At 36.6% G+C, this 17,111-nt stretch overlaps 1 protein-coding gene across 5 annotated transcripts in view; it reads right to left on the minus strand.

The window, feature by feature from the left end:
- Positions 1 to 17,111, minus strand: part of FAM184B (family with sequence similarity 184 member B) — a 50,578-nt gene that overhangs the window by 5,493 nt on the left and 27,974 nt on the right. For 4 of the 5 annotated variants that reach the window (XM_074822218.1, XM_074822216.1, XM_074822215.1 and 1 more), the window contains exons 4-8: positions 12,448 to 12,558; positions 5,484 to 5,696; positions 4,074 to 4,227; positions 3,054 to 3,166; positions 2,453 to 2,637 (exon numbers count right to left, since the gene is read on the minus strand). In XM_074822218.1, the coding sequence (XP_074678319.1) occupies positions 2,453 to 2,637; positions 3,054 to 3,166; positions 4,074 to 4,227; positions 5,484 to 5,696; positions 12,448 to 12,558 (776 nt within the window). The remainder of the gene's footprint in view (positions 1 to 2,452; positions 2,638 to 3,053; positions 3,167 to 4,073; positions 4,228 to 5,483; positions 5,697 to 12,447; positions 12,559 to 17,111) is intronic. The other variant, XM_074822217.1, reaches the window with a different exon arrangement.

A 17,111-nucleotide genomic window follows, 5' to 3' on the forward strand; every position in this document is an offset into this window, starting at 1 on the left:
AAATTTTTAAAAAAGTGAAGGTAAGAAACGTTATAACAATACCTTTAACTACAACATTTGCCTTTAACAGACAATATATTTTGAAAGATACTGCTATTTGATTAACACTATCAATTGAAAACTAAAAAATGCCTAACATTTTTTCAAGCCTAGCCATAACATTGCTTTCTGATACCAACCCCAAAACTGATAGACATCTGTTGAAGACTTATTGTTAGCTTGTTGCCTTTTGTTTGCTAATGTTTTGTTAAACTTTGGAGAAACTTTTTCATTAACACAATGCAGAGACCATGTTCTGTTGTTTCCTGATTAAAATAGCGATGTCAAACTCAGGAGATTGTAATTTTCACAAAAGATACTCAGTTTACCTTTTTTTTCTTTTAAATGTATTTCTAACCCCCTTTCACTTGTTTCTGAAATGCTTCAGGAAAGGCCAAAAGGCCCACGAAAGGTTTCTGCCCTTGAAATTAGACCACAGCCGTAGGAGTGATTGATATGGCACTTGGCACAAAGTAAGAAAGAATAAGAGTAAAAATGGGGGCAGAATCCCTGAAATGGACCTTCAGGGGTAGAATAAAAGCTCCTCTTCAGAATAGCCATTTTGGGACGTGTCCTCTCTTCCCATAAAAAACCTTTGCTCTCATCCTAGTTCTTCCAGAAGGTTTCTGTACTGGAAGTGGAATTCACACAATTCACAAGGATGGAAATGGGAATGATTACTTCAAGCAGATTACTGGTTTCACTTACTATTCCTACTGTTGCCAAGTAATTTTAAATAATTGGTTATAAAAAAATGGCACATACAAATAACAAGCCACTATCAGCTTTCAAATCAGAAACAACTATATAGCATAAGACAAGGTCACTGTTGTTAAAGTAAGAGTAAAAAAGCTGTTATGTATATGCACTCATCAATTTAGCTATTCCCCTAACCAAATTATTGGTCCTGCAAAAGCAAAACAAGAGCTGCAAGTTAATGTCCCAGATCTTCCATGGGTTAATTTTAGAGCAGCCTGTATCAGGTGCCTAGGACCATTTGAGCTCTTTGGTTCTACCTCCTGGTAGTTAAAGGATTCTTCCTTACATAATTTCCATTAACGCTTCCTTCTCAAATGCTTACTGTAGTAGAGCTACATCATCTACCCTCTGTAAAGATTATCCTCCAGTGCAGCAACGTTAGCATGAGGCCTTTTAGACCTCATCACTGACATGTGAATAATAATTCTCCTCAGGAAGAGAGATCTAAATTCCTTCAAGGTAGCTGGAGGGCACTGATGAAACTCTCTGGTTTGCAATTCTTTCTGTTGATCTCGCTTCAAAAGCTTGAAATGAAAGCCACTTTCAAGTAACTCTCCAAGAGTGCAAAGAGAAAAAAAAAAAAGTTTTTCTCATTCTTTAAATATCTACTGACTGGTAGACAGCAACAGAATTACTCTGGCCACTCCTGACAGTCTGCTGAGAGACACTGTATCCCCTTGAGTGCTTTTCTCTAGACTATATAGGACATAATTTTAAAGATCCCTTTAAGGGTATACTCTTCAGAAATCCTTTTAAATATACAGCTCAATTAGTTAGGGGTATACATTCTATACCATTGCAGAAATTAATTGAAAGGTACTCATGCACCAGATCCCTCAATCTCTCTGCAGAGAGAATGTGTTAAGTATGATCGTTCAGAAATTTAAAAGGATTCAACGTGCATACAAACGCACTGGACAGCGATCCCCAGTCTTGCCTCCTATGTAAAAGGTAAGTCCTGCACTTTTTCTGTACACAGATGGGAAGACTGCTATTACTGCAATGCAGCGTGTGCTCCGAGCCTGTCACTGTAAGAGGATGCAGTGCACCTTCTACAAAGACAGTCAAGACTACAAGTCAGCTCGCCCCTCCTGTGCTCTGACAGCACACTGCAGCTCCAGGCTTCCATCAGCCCAGAGGCACTGTCAGTGTCTGCTATCACTGCCCTTACTCCCTCAGTACAAAGCTGGCTGTTACAGCTAAAGCAAAGTCTTACAGAGTACATACAGCCTTCTCAAGTGTCCCCTTTAGAGTTAACAACCCCTTGGTTTCAGGTACTGAGAGTACATATAAAAACCTGATATTTATTCTCAGAGATTTCTATATTGTTTTAGTATCTCTTGGGTGAGTTTGGGATTTGTTTATGTCTTCCAGTGCCTTTCAGCTGACATTACGCAGATTTTCTCAGGTCACTCCCGTGGGGCTACACTGGACATATTTCTCTGTGACATACAATGAACAGTTAGTTCAAATGCTTCTATTATGGCTGGAGAGAAATGTGAAATGAACTACTGCTTTTGCAAAACTCCTAACCTCTAAAATTAGTACTTTAGAAAGGAGAGATTCTGACACTCATCACATTTAGAACACCTCTGATGCTGTCATTGTTATTGACTCTCTAGAAAGCACCGTGAAGTGTGAATTTAAGGCAAACCTTCTGTGCTGTTTCTCCCTATCCTGAAGCTGTGCAGCTTCTTGCTTCTGTGACTCCAACTCAGCACTGAGTAGCTCCATTGTGTCCTTCAAAAGTAAATTCTCTTTCTTGAGTTCGGAAATTTCACTCTGGCATTTTTCCAGTTCATCATGAAGAGATCTGATCTGCTTCTGGCTACTTCCTTCCTAAGAAAAAGGCCAAATTTAGTTATTTCACAGCCTCTAATTATTTAATGTGAAGAGCTCACTGGAATTGTGTGCATTGAATTTTTGTGAACTGATTTTTTAATTATATGCAGGATTCTATGTGCAAGACAAAAGCTATGATCAAAACTTCCTTAACATATTTTATAAATTTATTTTATTGCAACATTCATTTATTTACTTGTGTTGTAGATTCTGATCTTTAAATGGAAAAAAGCCTGCCCATAGGAAAAAGATTATAAACAATGCTAACATTTTAAAGTGTGACATAAGGGAAGGAAACCCGTTCCATTTTTCTAAGAGATTCTGTACATTTCTATTATCTCTGGAGAGAGAAATCTGATAGTATTGCTTTCACAAAATGTGTCATGGCAACCAAGCAGGAACCGGATTCTTGCCTGTTGCTTCTTCAGTGTCCTCACACTCCTCAGCTCCATTTGGAGTTCTTCTATTTGTTTCTTGAGATTAGTGCACAATGTCTGTTGATCAGAGAGTTCCATCCTTAGAGATCCTAGTAACAATCAGACAGACAATCATTAAGACAGTCAGAGGCCAGCTGGATGGAGAAGGTAGATACAGACAATGTAGATGAAAACATTAACACAGTACATTTTGCTTTGTTCCTCAACTCCTTCACCGTTAAGTATAACGGCCCCCTATTAGTAGAGGGGTAACTCAGTTGAGCAATAGTAAGAAGATATGGAGCTACAATAGTAATGATTCAGCACTGGAATCAGGTAATTCTGTGGCAGTTGTTTGGCAGACTAAATCACTGTAATTGCTTTTTCTAACCTTGAACTTTACTGGAGCACCCTCGAGCTTCCCTGTTCAGTCCACTGGTGTTTTATAGAGGGCCATGAGGCACACTGAGGAGAGCTCTGGTCGTGTTAGAGAAGTATAACACTTATGTAAGCAGATCTATCATATATAGATGAGCTTTAATAACCTGAGTTCAAACCCAGACATATTACAGGTCCTCCTAATGCAGTGTTCTGTTTAGTTCTGAAAGTTTAGGGAACTTTCTAAACTAACTAAACAATATGTGTGGAGCAACTGATCTCCACTGGTGAGCTCAACAGAACAGACTTGAACCACATATACTAATTCTTCACATCATAGAAAAAAAGAGGAAACTCATATACACTAACCACAGTATTCCAATTTATTACATCTGATAATGCATACTTGACTGTTGTACACCAGACTACTCTCCCAGCAACGTTCTGCTGCTGACAGTTGAGAGCTAGGTTAGGAAAAAACTATTAAGTCTGTATTGCTGAAATTGCAGGGTATGGAAAAGGAGATTCACAAAAACCTGAGTTTCCAGAAAATGGGAAAGAAAATGAATAGGAGGAAAGTTAGTGCTTCTCAGAATATAATCAAGCAGTAGGAGCTGTGCATGACATGAGACATTATACCTAGCAACAGGGTTTGCTGCTTCTGTATCTGCTCGAGTTCATCATGTAATTCTTTCTTTGCTTTCTCTTCCAAGGTTTGTATTTCCAGCCTATGAGACTGATGTTGGATCTTGAAAGTCTCATTAAATTCCTTTTTCAAACGTTCTTCTGCCTCCTGTAAGCAAAAGCCCCGCCCCCCAAAAACAAAGTAGTTGGAGCCTATTTATCACCTTTTGGTTTACTTGTAATGATGGGATGAATCTGGTCTTTCATAGTAGAACTTTTATTTTCATCACCACTTTACATGACACTTCATCAACACAAGAAAAAAAATGACCTGAAGTTAAAAAATAAAACTTAATAGGGACAAGAGAAATTATCAAGATATCATCTATTAGATTTGTTGTACATCATGAAATAGTAACACTGATATCTTTGCACTGTTTGGCATTAGAATGATGATTTATTATTCAACATAAAAAGCCCCTCAGATTTGACCTGTATGTCATTCCTTATCACAGTGTGTCAGACAAAGGCTTCTATCTTTCCTTGTATCGTTTTTGGCAAAAACTTCCACTGTTAGAAGTGTTGCTGCTGATACACTGTAAATGACAGAGCACTTGCTCTGTAGAGGCTCTGAAAGCAAACTCCTATCCTCAGTTTCATTTTTACCAGCTTACTGCCTTCAGCTTGATTTTGTTAAAGCTGGGATTTTATTCTGAATTTATAAAGAAGATATATAAAAAAAGATACTTAGGGTGGGTTTACTACATATATTTTAAAAGCAGGTTTTCTCTAAGGTGTGCAATACCAACAGGGACATCTGAACTCCATGTCAAAATCACACGTACATTTTTTTAAGTTGATTTTTTTTACTCAAACAGCAACATTCTTTAAGACTTCAATATATTGCATTAACATTTTGTCACTGAAATAAATCCACGTGAACATTTAGAAGCTTTGGTTATCCACTTAACAGAATTATTTCTTGAAGGTATCTAAGGCAATACACATGATTATACATCTCTATTATACTTCTTTTAAAGTATTTATGTATAAATTAATAATGGATGAAAAAGAATAAAACTGAGTCCTGTTAATAATACACTTAGGAATTCCTTTGTATTTCTGAAGCAAGAGCACAGCTAGAGGAACTTGTATTCATTGCAGCCTAACCATAGAGGGTAGGCTGTATTATTTTATGAAACAATTTCATTCACACTGTGGTCTAAGTTCAAATGTTAAAATCATTAAAAAAAAAATCAACCTGAAGATGATGAGGTTTCAAAATAACAGAATAATTAATTCTGTGCAACAATGGCAACCCATCATTAAGATAACTGGAGATAAACTGAGTTTTGATAATTGTCTCTAGCCAATATGGTTTATCCACTAACACAATTTTTATTTTACACTAGTATGTAAACTGACCTTGAGTTCCTGATTTTTGCTTTTCTCCAACATTTTTAAGACTTTTTGATGTGATGCCTCCAGCTGCAGTTTATCTTTCTGGTTTTCTTTAATGGTGTTTTGAAGATCCTGCAAAAGCTTCTCTTTTTCTTTGTTTGACTGTAGATTATGTTTCTTCAGTGACTCTTTGAAATTATTTGCTTGTTGATCTAATATTTGCTTCAGCTGAGCCACCTTCCAGAAAAGTAAGTCAGCATAATAGGATTAATGGCTTCATTCACAATGGAGAGGAATTATGTAAATGTGAGTACATTTTATGTTCTCGTGCTGGTTTATGAAAAATAGCAAGATGCTTGTTTTATGGAAGGAGCCCTTTTTTCAGTGAAGAATGCCACTCCTTTTGCATATACTGCCTGTTGCCCATCAAGTACTTTTCTTTTCAGATCGCCTCCATCTCATACATACAATCCATAGTTCAACTTGCACAACAATTATGGCACAAACCAGGAGGCAGGCCTAAGGCTGTGCTTATTGCCATCCTGGAGATGTAACACTGCAGAGTCTATTTATATAAAGCAGGAGATTAGAACCAATGGAATCAAGAATTCTGCACATCACACTTCAGATGTTTTCTTTCCTCTCTTAGCTTAATTACTAAATACAGTAGACATGTCTATAATGGCTGACACAAAACTAATAAAAACAACCCCCTGTTTATAAGAATAACTTGTTGCGGCTTTTTTGATGGGGAAGGAAGAAGGTCTACAAGCAGAGATGATCCTTGTTAAAAAACTCTTTAGTAAAGCTACCTGCTTGGGCAGTTGACCTTCTCCTATTTGGTGGCCAAACCAAGCAATCAAAACTTCTAGTCAAATCAATCCAAAGGAAACATTTTTGAACATACATGTCAAAATGGAAGTATTTCCTCCAGACTGAATTCAATGTTTTTAATTAAATCATTTCATCATTTGCAAGGACACAAATGGCTGTGTGTGTGAGAGAAAGGAAGCATGGAGGCACAAATAAGCCGAGAGAGCAAGAGAGTATGTGCATATGCATCACTAACCCAAGTGATGAAGCCCTAGGTTGCCCAATGACAACTTAATATACAAGTGAAGAAGTGGCAAGAGGTGACACACTGTAGCTCACCCTATAACCCAGTGACAAGGAAACTTTTTAAATGGTGAGAAAGCTGACAGAAGGAAAAAAAATACAAGTCTACGTCTCCCACACATCATGGGAATGCTAGGTTGGTAGGTAAGAAGAAAACAAATATTCCTTCACCCGGTGTTTTGTGAATCAAGTTTTTTATTTTGTTCTCTTTTAAGTGTCAGTAAATGAAAGATTAATTTTACCACTTCTTAAACAATTTCAAATCAACATGGTACATTTGAATTTCACTGAAGCTATCCAACCAAACTGATTTGAGTTAGCAAAATTGAAAGAGCACCTAGCTCCAGCTTCAGCCATCCCAAACTCTGAGTTTGTTAACAAATCATCCAGTTATTTCTTGGCTTTTTCCTCTGTGTCAGCCAATTAAACACAAAGAAACTGTCTGAAAAAACTAGTGAAGAATAATTGCTAAATGTTATTCTTAATGAAAAAACATTGATTTTTTATTTTTTTTTTTTTTTTTTTTTTTTAGTGAGTCTGTGTGATGGGATCTATCTGTGGCCTGGATACACTCCAAGAACAGTCAGATGCCAGAGCCACTTGCCAACCATACCTTTGTTTCCAGAGCTGCTGCCTTTTTTTTTTTTTTTTTTTTTTTTAATAAGTGGTAAATCATAAGCTTTAACTAAATGGGCACTTTGGCTTCTGGTTACAGGTAAAACATTTACTTTGTCTTAAGGCCTATTGAACTCAAGCCAATGTTTTCCTATATTAAGAAAGGAAACACTGAAGTTTTTAGGTACTGCTGTTCCTTATAAAATTGACTTCTGATGTGAAACTCTTAATGCCATACAGTACCCTGTATCACCTGACATAATAGGCATTAGAATTACTACACTCAAGCATGCATTTTTTTTCTGGGCTTCCTGAAACTAAGCCAGTGAGTAAAAGAGATGTGCCAGAAGAATAGGCTGCATATTTTCCAACAGAAAAACTGGAAACAGGAAAAATGTTGCCTGTAATATTTCTTTTTCAAATTAAATATTCATCTAGATGGGGAAGAGGAAGAGATGCGTATATAAACTTCAGCTGTGGTCACAACATTATTAACCTTCCAGAATCTCTTCATAGACAATTATTGGTTCCAAGCACTACTAGCATGAAACCTAAGATCATACTAACTAGAAATAGGCTAAGCAGTAAATTGGTAGCAACAGAGAACATAATGTAGTAAGAAATCAGATGGAAAAGTATTTCTAAGAATATTATTTTTCAGCAATTTAGGGAAAAAGACCTACACAAACACATCAGAAATAGAAACATACTCTTTCTCATGAATCCTGCTACTTCTAACATATTAGAGGTTAAGAAACAAACATTTCCATCCCATCAGGTTTCCTCCTCCTGTCTTTCAGTTAAAATGGTTTTCAAATCCATCAGTGTAAATCCTCCTCTGGAGTATTTTGCAGTGCCCAGGCTTCTATTGTGTTTCATTACTTCAAACCAGATAGCCAGACCCTCAATTTGTAAAATTGGTGAAGAACACTGAAGCCAATGAAACTATGCCAACTCACATGAGTCCAGAATCTGTTTGGCTCCTTTCACTATTAATAGACCAGCAGCATCATTTTATAATGTCTTCCTGCTGCAAAACAAAATCTCTTGAAAAAATTGTACCTCTAATGGCATTAGTAATTAATTTTTATCCACGAGAATTGCATGAAGTGGTCTTAAAGATGCAACTAATACCTACCCACAGTATAAACTCTAGGCAACTATTTTTCTAGGCTCTGTTGAATTCTTTTCAAATTTCTGGGTTATGTCTGCATTTGCCCTTTCTTATGACAGCTGATTTTGCCTCCCACTGTCTTCCAAGTAAAGAAAAAAAGAACAACTATTACTAAAAGATGACAGATAATTTTTGAAATATTTCAAAGTCTTTCAAGTTTCATTCTTTTCTAACCATAATTACTGTCCTTCTCCTGGGACAATGGCTTGATTCTTTTGAAGAAGTACCTCTCAGACTTTGATAGCCCATGGGCAAAAATACTGGGCAAGTGTAAGGCTGTACATGCCATCACAGGTGGCTCCCCCATTTGACTTCTGCTTTGATTATTTTAATTCACTGTGCTTGCAAGCACTATGAATACTTGAAGTCTATCTTATGTCTGCTCTCCCCTTCTTTTATTTATTGTACGTAAGAAGTGTGAAATCTCAAAGGCAAGATCTAAAGTTGAAATCAGAGAGAATATTTTTGACTTCCTGTATCTTTTAAGTAGAAAGATTCGAGTTTCTCAATGCATTGCTAGGGGATGAATTTATATAAAAGACTTAAAGCTGCTTTTTGATGTATTATACAAGAGTCACCACAATTGAGAATTTGTTCAGAGAGTTAAAATAAGGCACCCAAAAGCTACAGGGTTTTACTCATACTACGATGTTACTACACCAAAACAGTAATATAAGTAACAAAATAATGAAATTATGTTTTACTGTTGTCTTTAGGCTTATCCCACAGTTACTTCAGTTAAGTTCACAGTTAAGTTTACAGTTAACTGCCTCCCTAAACTTCCCTGACTGGAGAGACAGGTGTGAACAAACTAGGCACATCTCCACTGCTGCTATTTGGTGGTACCTACAAGATCTCTGTCGAGGCTTTGGGCTTTGCTGGGCTGGCATTGTTCAAAGATATATCATGACAAGGCAATGCTTGCACTTCCATTTTATGTACCTTCTAATCCCAGAATAGTGCCTTTAACACGTTGAAGAAATCCTGTAGTGCAAAGCAAGGAACTGGATGACTCCTAATGAATTAGCACTCAACTCACACAGAATCTCACATCCTTCTTTCCAAAGGACCAAACAGGTGTGAATCTGATTTCTTTATCCAGAAAAGTCTTAGTAATACAGAAATACCACCACTTTGAAGTGCATCCCCAGGGAGATTAAATTATCATGATTCTGTCTACTCTGCATAGTGTTCTAGCTATGTCAGCCCAAGCAAAAACGTGCTTTATGCAGCCGAGGAATCTATATTTAGATCTGAAATTGTATCCAGGTTAGAACTGGATTAGTAACAGCACATTGCCTAACCTTTGAGGTGGAAGCTCTGGGCTGAGCCATTGCAAAGATTCCCAGATGGGAATCATGCCCTCAGTGAAACACATAATGTTGTACAGTAAAAGGTGGTTTCTTGGCTGTGAATATTCACATATTTATAGAAGGAAAGTATTATAAGTTGAAATTACTTCACTTCCCTGGCAATACTGCCAAGTAATTGGTTCAGAAAGTAACTTACAGAGTACCAAGAAAAATACAATATTTCTTCTGAGGGAGCATTTCCTCCCTTTTCGGAGCATGGTTAGATTCTAGGATATTTTTCTGTCCTGAATGTGTGACTTCAAGAAAAGTAATTTGATGACTCACTGCCTCACTTCTTTCATCTGCAAAACCTGAACAATAATTGCTTCTTGTCATAAGCCTTCCGATTTCTTTGAGACCTTTCAGTGGAATACACCACCTGCATGCATATACACAATACTACGAGATCAGACAGTGTGTGCCACTACTCTTCCTTCCATCTCTTCACCTCACACCTCAAACTAGTGTAACTTTCAGGCATTACCCAGGCATGCCAAAATATCATGGTAAATTTTCAGCTTTGAATGGACTAAGATATTTTTGTCGAAATATGTACATTTAGGGGAAATTGGAAAAGAATGAAGATGACTGCTTTCTGAGAACTCATGTTTTGCATTAGGTGCAAAGAAGTCACTCTAGATAGGGTAACACAGGTTAGATTGACCTGAAATTCTCTCAGAGAAGAACCTGTAGAAAACAGTGGCATGCAGAAATCTGTAATGAAACCTAAAACCAGGATTTAGACAGAACTTTAAGAACATTACGAACTACACTTAGATTCTGCATTTCTAAGACTGAGAAATGGATAAAATGCCAGAATCCAACTGTGATACCAGAATCTACAAGTCAGTTTTACAGGAGAAATGAAAGGGAAAAGACTATGCTGCACTCAGAACTAATACAGCTAGTACAGCGTGAATGGGAGAAAAAGCAGGTGGTACATAGTAAATGACCACAACACATGCCCTGATAGCTGGATCGTGCTGCACCAAGCAGGAGTAATGGCACTTGGGAAAGTGGAAGCAGGTAGAAGAGAGGGGCCAACATCTTGCTTAGCCCTCTGATAAGGCTATCTGTCCTTTTTCTGTCTTTGAACACTCAAAAAGAGCTTATTATGGCCACTCAGAGGGCACAAATGCCAGCTGAGAAAGATCTAGGTCTTCAACTTTCGTGGAGCTGTTCCCATGCAAGTTCTCACTGAACTTGCTGGAAGTGAAACTGGTCAGAATCAGTGAAGATATAAAGCAATGGAAATTATAGACAGCCACTTAGAACAACAGCGGCTATCTGTAATTCAGTAGTTTCACAGTGTGAGCTACCTAATTGCTGTTGTTAATTACTTTTTCTTAACTAGAGTAAAGAAATTTTGTGTATTTGGAAATAGCCTCATTTTGCTTAATAAAATCTTGGAGCCTCAAAACCTGGATTGGCAGGAAAAAAACAAAGAAATGGATGACAAACTCTCATTGTGAAAACATGTCTGTTCATCCATAATCTCCCAGAATGCACAATCATAAATAATTTCATTGTTCTTCTGAAAAAGGTATCAAATGCAATGATATACTTGGGGTAGAAAAATAAATGCAGCACTGAGCATCATCAGAACTTTTCACTAGGGCACTGATTTCAGTTCTGTTAAAGCAGTTGTTTAGTAGCTTATCCATGAGATAAAAGTATCAAAATGTTCACAGGCAAAAACTTCACATAATCACACTGAAGAAAAAGAAGTATCCTGTACGTAACATTTTAAAACAGGTAGCATTTGCTGAAAAGAACTGAACACCACAAAAGAGGAACACATGAGAGGGAAAAAACATGTATTCACAGTTGTCAGAAATTTTAAAGATGAACTGTTTACCTAGGTAAATAATTGCCTTGTAGGGATTCTGCTTTTGTTTTGGCAGAAAATTATTTATCCAACTTGTTATAGCTTTTCAAATAATGACACTTTTCTGTATAAATATTTTGGTAGATGTACTAATCCAGAAAATTCCATCACTTGGCCTGCAACTAACTATACATTACAGCTGTTACAGGCAGATAATCTAATAGTAACACATCTCAGGTATTTTTTTCCAGATTAATCCATGTCCGCATTAAGACTTAGGTGTAACCAGAATGGGGAACAGTACATAAGCTATGACATCCTGAAAGCTACTTCGGGGTCACAGTACTTTCTCGATTTCATTCTTGATCTTGAGAACATACTAATATATACTAAATTATTGCATATTCCAATCTGCTTCAGTTAGCATGCATACTGTCAACCAGGCAGAACAGAGACAATGATCTATTCAACCTTTTTTCCATTTAATTTGCTTGCTCAAGGGAGCAAGCTAGCAGGCCCTTTTACATGTCTACACACAAAACCAAAAAAAAAAATAATCAGAAAGTCAACAAGAGCTGTAAGGAAGATTCTAATTTCACTTAGCCCTGTATACAGACAAACAGTCAGAGTCACCATCCAACTGTGATATACCCAGACTCCTCACCAAAAAGCCTTTGCACGTCTCCAAAGAGTGAAATACAAAATTTGTCAAATAAATAGGCTTGTCAAAATCCTCATAGATGTTCAGGAGCAGCAATTTCTGTTATTTCTATCTAGAGTCCTTGCATATTTTCTTGAATGATAGTCACAGCAAATGTGATTAAAATCTAATCAAGAATCTCTCAGACGAGAGGAAAAACGAAGAGCCCTCTTATTACTGGGTTACATTTATGCCTGATTTACCTCAAATGAAGAGTTTTGAAGTTTCCCAGTTAGGACTTCTTTCTCTTTCTCTAGTTGCTTTAGTTCACACTCAGACTTTCTTTTAAATTCCTCTAGCTGTGTCTGGAGCTCCTAAAGTTAAAAAAAAAAAAAAAAGAAAAGAAAGAAAGAGCATGCAATAGCTGAGACAAAACATGCAACATGAAAAAGAAAGAACATTTCATCTACATTAACCTAGATAGAGTAGTTTACACAGTAACACATGCTACTGTTTTTTAATGTCAGTCATGTATTATTCAATCAAAGAAGTATTAACAGTTTGGTTTGGTTCTTCCTAATACTAATGTTAGACAATACAGCTCACATAATCCTAATCTATTGAAAGCTTCCCTGAGGTGAAAAACTGTACAGTGTGAAGAGCCAGACTGTTTTGCCTTAAGTGGTGTTAGTGTTCAAAAATAATTTAGTATGCAAGAGAGTCACCTACAAGATCTGAAAAAACACAAGTATATATTGGCCATATAAATGACCAGATGACTAACTAATGGGCAATTAGTAGAAAAGGGAATCAAAGGAAGCACTATTTTATAGCATCCATAAAAAAATCCCAGTGAGGGGACAAAATAAAAAGTTGAAGACAATATTATCACCTTATTGCTGGAAATAGTTTTTGAAAAAATCAGTGATAATAACACTTGCAAGACAGTGACCAAGAGCTTGTAGCAAATGTGAGCAACTGTTTATTGTAGAAAGATGGAATGTGCAACTTCTAGAAATGTCCTGAAGTGATATACATTACAAGCTTGTTAGTGTGCTTGCTCTTACTCTTTGTGCCAATTTACTGACTCAAAATAATATTCTACCGTATTTTCAGACACCACAAATGGAGGAAACAGAATAACAATTTAACACCTCCCCCATCCTCACAGCCCCTTCTCACAGCCTCCCCACCCCCATTTTTACAGCACAATGACTTAAAGAATTCAAGATAACAGAAAAAGTACCTAAAAACTAAGAAAGTGATGATCATTGGGAGGATGGCATGATATTAAGAAACAGAAGCACAGGCAATAGTGACGTATTCCTTGCAAATCATAATTAAGTAAAGGATAATACTAGCATTTCACAGTTTAAAAACAGGATAACCATTAGGTAGCAATTAAAGGATGGAATCAAACACAGACACATGAATACTGCAAGCGAGAAATTAGGTTTAGTTTTGCCTGTAGGAAAAGGAGAGGATATAATGGACTTTCTGATTAAAGCTGAAGTGTTTGCAGCATTCCCACTGCAGCTCTGCCAGCTAACTTCGTTCTCTATATCTTAATTTTTCTATCTGGAAAATAGATACAATACTTGTCAAACAGCTGCTACAGGCCTTAATTGCATCAGAGGATATAAATAGCATTAGTAATGAAAAATCCTGTAATTTTATTTAAGTTTTACTAACTCAAGATTTTTGTGATTTAATTAATATGAATCTCTAAGAGATGGTTATAAGCAATAACATTTATACTGCCTATAAGCAATAAATGCCTATTATTATGCCTTTTTTACTAAAGTGTTTGATATTTAAGTTTCATCTGACTCACACGAAGATCTTCAGCCTGGCTTCATTTTAAGTATACTTGTACAAATTTATTCACATAAAATAATACAGTACATAAAAGGCAAAGTCCTCTTCATAGGCTTGATAATGTAAATATGTACCAGGAAGAACTGCATCTTCACATACTGAGCAAATATAAGTACTTCCACAATCAGATAAAATAATTTACTCACACAAGTTCCTTTTTGAGAAATGAGACTGCATAAACTTTAGCAGTTTCATAGGCAGAAATGAATTATTCTGACAAGCACGTACAATTCTTAGTCTCCAAAATCTAGAAGGTACTATGAAGCTCAACATTTAGTGATAGGAGCTGCACGCTTTTTATGACTTCATAACTTGTCAGCAAGCAATTTGAATATTCCCATGTAAATGTTGAACTCAGAAAGGTACAGCAGCATTAAAACTGGGAAAAATGGGTAGAAGTATATACTTAGAACCAAGAAGGGTCTAAAGAACACTTGACCAGTAGTCTGATTGTCCAATTTTACAGACTGCTTTAATCAACTTTTTTTTTGTCTAGATGTCTGACAAACACACAAGCACATTAGGAAACAGAAACTAAATTCCTCTTTAGTTTATTCCCAAATGTGGCAAACCACTTGGGCATGCACTGAATTACAAGCTTCACTAAGCATTAAAGATGTGCTTAAAACTAAACATGTGTTTCAAGTTCTTCCTCCATTTGAACAGATTTCAGCTCACATTTAGGTTCCTACTGCACAGAAACATTACAGATTGCTAACTTCCTGAAGCAAAAGGATTTAGCCACAGACAGCAGTTCTCGTGAAATTCTTTGAAGAATCTCTTGAGCCAATTGCTGCTAATGCATACCAACAACAAAAATTACAGCTCAGCCACTTAAAACACATTGAGAAAAGGTATTGCTCAGGCAACCTGCCTGGATCCACAAGATGATGAGCATTCTTTCTGGCTAAAGTTAAATAAGAACGTATACATGCATGTATTTGTTTGTAACTAGTCATCATTTCATTGGTAACACCAGCACACTGAATCCATTTTACCAACACTTTGCAGAATTAGATCCTCTGCCTAAACAATGCAAAATTTGGATTAAATCAATGTATTTGAGTATTTCACAGCAGCAATCCATCGAAATTTAAGTCAGAAATTGGAATACACCTAGAATACATTTTTCTTCAGGAGGGACCTTATATTAATCACTGCAACTGTCACGTGCAAAGCATGCAAGGATAAATGTTGCTAAGAAGGCAGTTTATCACATCAAGGATAAATTCACCTTCCTGCCTGTGGAGCTTTTCACAGAAATATATCAGCTTGACTTTCCCCACCACCACCTTTTTTTTTTTTTCAGTAAGACCATAGTGAGAAAATCCTTGCATTTTATGTTAATTCAAAGTGCCTCCAGTGAGGATAATTCAGATGATGTCACTGTGACCAATAAGATTAAAACCAGATGAATTAGAGAATCTATAAATAGAAGAACATTCCTACCTTCTGAATTTTTTTCTTTCAGCTTCCATGAAGTTTTAGACTGGCTTGATTCCCTTTGTATGCTTCATTACAAGATCTTCCAGCCCTTTTAACCAGCTATTCCTTCAGACAAATCTTTTCTTTATGGGAATGATGCCTGCCTTTAAAAAGCAAGTTCTCTGTGTCTTTTATTCATACCCTCTTTTTAAATAGCTACAGTTTCCATAGTCTATAAAACACACTAGCTATATAATATGACAAAACCAGGGTAGAATTCTGGGGTCGTAGTAGTCTATTTTGTAGGCAATATGCTATTTAGGTGAATATACTCCATTAAAAAGTACTGGCTTTACGTTAGTTAACAATGTAGAACTGTAGTGATTCAGGGCTGTATGAGTCTTCTGCAGTCTAGGGATGGGGGTTTTTTGGTGTTCTGGTTTGAGTTTGGATGCGTCCAATCATGCAGGCTTCCTCAAGGACAACCTCAGTTCTGTGAAAAAGCACAAAGGACAACTTGGGTTTTGTTATGTCTCTGATACCAGGTCTAATTTTCCAGAATGCTGCATAATAATATTCTAGGAAAAATTACAGAAAAGATTTGGGGATGGACAATTGTTTAAGGGTAGACATTGTAGAGAGGGAACTCTCAGAATACATACATTCCTCATTGTACTGAGTTCGTTCCTGGTATTATTTCTGCATAGCTTTTCAGAAGAACTGTTTTCTATATTAAAAAAAAATTTTTTAAAAAATCAGTATTCCAACTTGACCTCAACAGAGAAAGCCTGCCTTGGACCCTGTTCTCTTTAAGGTTTTGGTTACAGAAGTTGTTGAACACTCTGCCTTGGTCTAGCTCAAGGATGTCAGTAATTTCTTTGCTGTCACTGCAGCAACTCATGTACTTCAGGTTATGAACACGAGCCAGTGTTCCACTAGGTAAGGTCAGAGATCTGGGAATCTTACAGGATTGACTGCTGTAGAATAACCCAAAAGCCATTCATCTTTAAAGAAAAATGACATTGATTTCAGTACTTTTGGTCTGCCATGTCTTTGAATATTTGAGAGCAAACCACCTGTTTAAGCTCTTGCACATCTTCAGAGCCGCTTTTGTTCTGGCTCTGTTTGGTAGAAGGCATTTGCTGCAGCTGTGTTATTTGATGTTTCAGTTCATCTACTTAAATAGCTTTGCTTTGGGAATTCAATATAGTTTCCATATCTTCTGTGGTATCAAAATTTACATTTCAAATAGCATAAATAACTTGCGGAATTTCCAATGTGAGTGACTACTAACAAGGGAAATACTTCAGAATGACATTAATGAGCATCTCACCTGCTTTTTGCAGGATTCACTTCTCTTGAAGTGTATTTCTCTCTTTGACTACACTTCTTTTTTCACTATACCTTTTGATCCCAGAATTTCTTGTTGTGTTCCCTTAAGCTACACTTCCAAATCCTAAAATATGCATGACGTTACTTCTACATTTATTACATATGTTCTTTTTTTTTTCCATCTGAAATAAATGGTCATTTTCTCTCTTGGCACAGTTTCATGATATAAATCTTTCACCTACAGAGATGGTTTAAATGCATTTTTTGCTGTTCCGTACCCTTAAACTGTCTC

This window comes from Strix aluco, chromosome 4, assembly GCF_031877795.1.
Source record: "Strix aluco isolate bStrAlu1 chromosome 4, bStrAlu1.hap1, whole genome shotgun sequence".
Taxonomy (NCBI): Eukaryota; Metazoa; Chordata; class Aves; order Strigiformes; family Strigidae; genus Strix; species Strix aluco.